The following is a 2,057-nucleotide window of genomic DNA, read 5'->3' as shown; positions in this document are numbered from 1 at the left end:
GCGTGGTTTTTAAAGAATATTTTTTCAAAGGTCATCAATGGCGTGGATTTTTCAAAAACCATCAATGGCGTGGATTTTTTAGGGCGTGGTTTTTTAATGAATATATTCTAAAATAGATTTTTAAGGAATATTTTTTTAAGGATTTTTTAAAGAATATTTTTTTAAGGATTTTTTAAAGAATATTTTTCAAAATGGTTTTTAAGGAATATTCATTTTAAAGAAATTTTTTAACGAATATTTTTAGGATTTTTATGAAAAATTTATTTTAAGGACTTTTTGAAAGAATATTTTTTATTTATTTTAATGTTTTCTTTTATAAAATTTTTTTTCAGGAGCTAAAAAAGTGTGGATTTTTAAAAAATATATTTTTTGAAGGATTATATACTTACCATTAAACCAACAGGAATCCTCGCCAAATCCCGGCTTATATTTCTCCGGCATATTCGAGTTCTGTATTATCAATAATACTGCGGTGAGAGCAGCTGGAACACCCCAACCATATGCCAAATAGGTAACAAAATGATTTTCTCTATTCACAATGCTTTTCAGCATGTCAAAGAAGATGACATTTAACCAAAAGAAGGATACCACAGAAAAGAAATACCCAGAGAATCCTTTTATAAGAAAAGTAAACTAATAATATATGTCTTTACTTGTAATATAGTGTGGACTTACCCACAATACTGCACCACACACCCGTCAATTGGGTATCGGAAATATATGTTGAGGCCACAAAAATATTGCCAATGGTGAGAGAAATCAAAAAGCATATTAAACTGTTTTCCTGCAGATTAATCTTTTCCGGTTTCACCAAAATAACCAAAATTGTGAGAGCAAGAAAAACTATGGATATGCAATCAGCTGGAAATGAAGAATTTTTAAAATTTCAGAATTAAATATTCAATGAAAAATTGAGAAAAAAATGCTTCATTAACACTTACCCACATTATTAAACAGTCTTGAAGCAGTAACCGGTTTATCTAACGGACAAATCATTGGACTTAGCACCCATGGACTGCCACCAAACGCCGCATTATCATCTCGCATCTCTGGCATGAAACAGTATTCACTTTTACTCAAAATCCGTAAATTATAGTAGAGTACCAGTGAACCATTCTCCAGCAGATTCCATTTTTCGTGCAAATTCATCAACGGATTCAGGGGATAGGCATTGTCACACGGTATGCCCAGGACCATGGTAAATTCTTTGGTTATGTCAACAATACGTCGGGTACCATTCATAGTTATCACCTTCATGTTGTGATTAAATTTCGGCACCTCATACAATTCCTCACATTGTCGGCTACTGTTCGACAATGTTTCTCGCGTCGGATGGCAACAAAATTTGATGCAGCTGCGTTCACCCGGTCGACAAACACAGCCACGTGGATGTGGTTCGCGGGATATTCGATCACCATCGTATATAATTTCATAGTCGTAGATGCTCACCTGTTCGGCCGGTATTATTAAATCGTCACCATATAAATATGAACCGTTGGCAAATTTTTGGGAATGGCTCAAATCGACGGTGTCTTCAAAATTACAAAATGGAACTGCCTGAGTTAAGTGATATGCTGGCAGGATAGAGAGTACCATTAGAATTTGTTGAATATGTGGGCGTGACATTGTAAAAACGCTGTGGGAGACAAAGTAAAAAAGGAGATATTTTCAAAGTTTGTAAATTTAGAAGGAAAGTCCAGATTTACCACATTAGATTTAAGGTTGAACTGTTTTTTTATCAATTGTAAATCTTGAAAAAATACTTTATATTTCAAGCGTCAAATGAAAAAACATCTCTTTCGGCCGGCTGAACTTTATTTACCCTTTACCATAAAGTGCCTAAAATGGGTTGGGTCTTTTTAAATGGAGGGCATGTTAAATTGCTGCCAGGATTAATCAAAATAGTAAACGACAGACAAACAGATAAGCAAATTGCTTCAGGATCTTAATACCCCAAATTACGCGTGACCATTGCAGGGGGGCTTTGTAGAAAGAAAGAAGAAGGTGTTTATCTACCAAGGTCGTGTCATGCTAAGTTACAAACATTTCGTAATGTT

The 2,057-nt window shown here is 34.3% G+C and overlaps 1 protein-coding gene across 1 annotated transcript; it reads right to left on the bottom strand.

Annotated features, from left to right (window-relative positions):
• Window positions 1-389: 389 nt before the first annotated feature.
• Window positions 390-1,626, bottom strand: LOC133330944 (probable G-protein coupled receptor Mth-like 11; the record flags this gene model as incomplete). Its single annotated transcript, XM_061539341.1, has 3 exons — window positions 942-1,626; window positions 676-861; window positions 390-614 (listed from the first exon to the last, which is right to left on the bottom strand). Coding segments are annotated over exons 1-3 (1,096 nt in total), but the record flags the coding sequence as incomplete, so codon positions are not given.
• Between the last annotated feature and the right edge of the window lie 431 nt (window positions 1,627-2,057).

Source organism: Musca vetustissima, unplaced genomic scaffold (assembly GCF_032173495.1).
Source record: "Musca vetustissima isolate MV318-11 ecotype Yass unplaced genomic scaffold, APGP_CSIRO_Mvet_v1 utg97109, whole genome shotgun sequence".
NCBI classification, from domain to species: domain Eukaryota; kingdom Metazoa; phylum Arthropoda; class Insecta; order Diptera; family Muscidae; genus Musca; species Musca vetustissima.
Note: the sequence above shows the minus strand (reverse complement) of the source record. Positions and strands in the feature narration are given on the sequence as shown.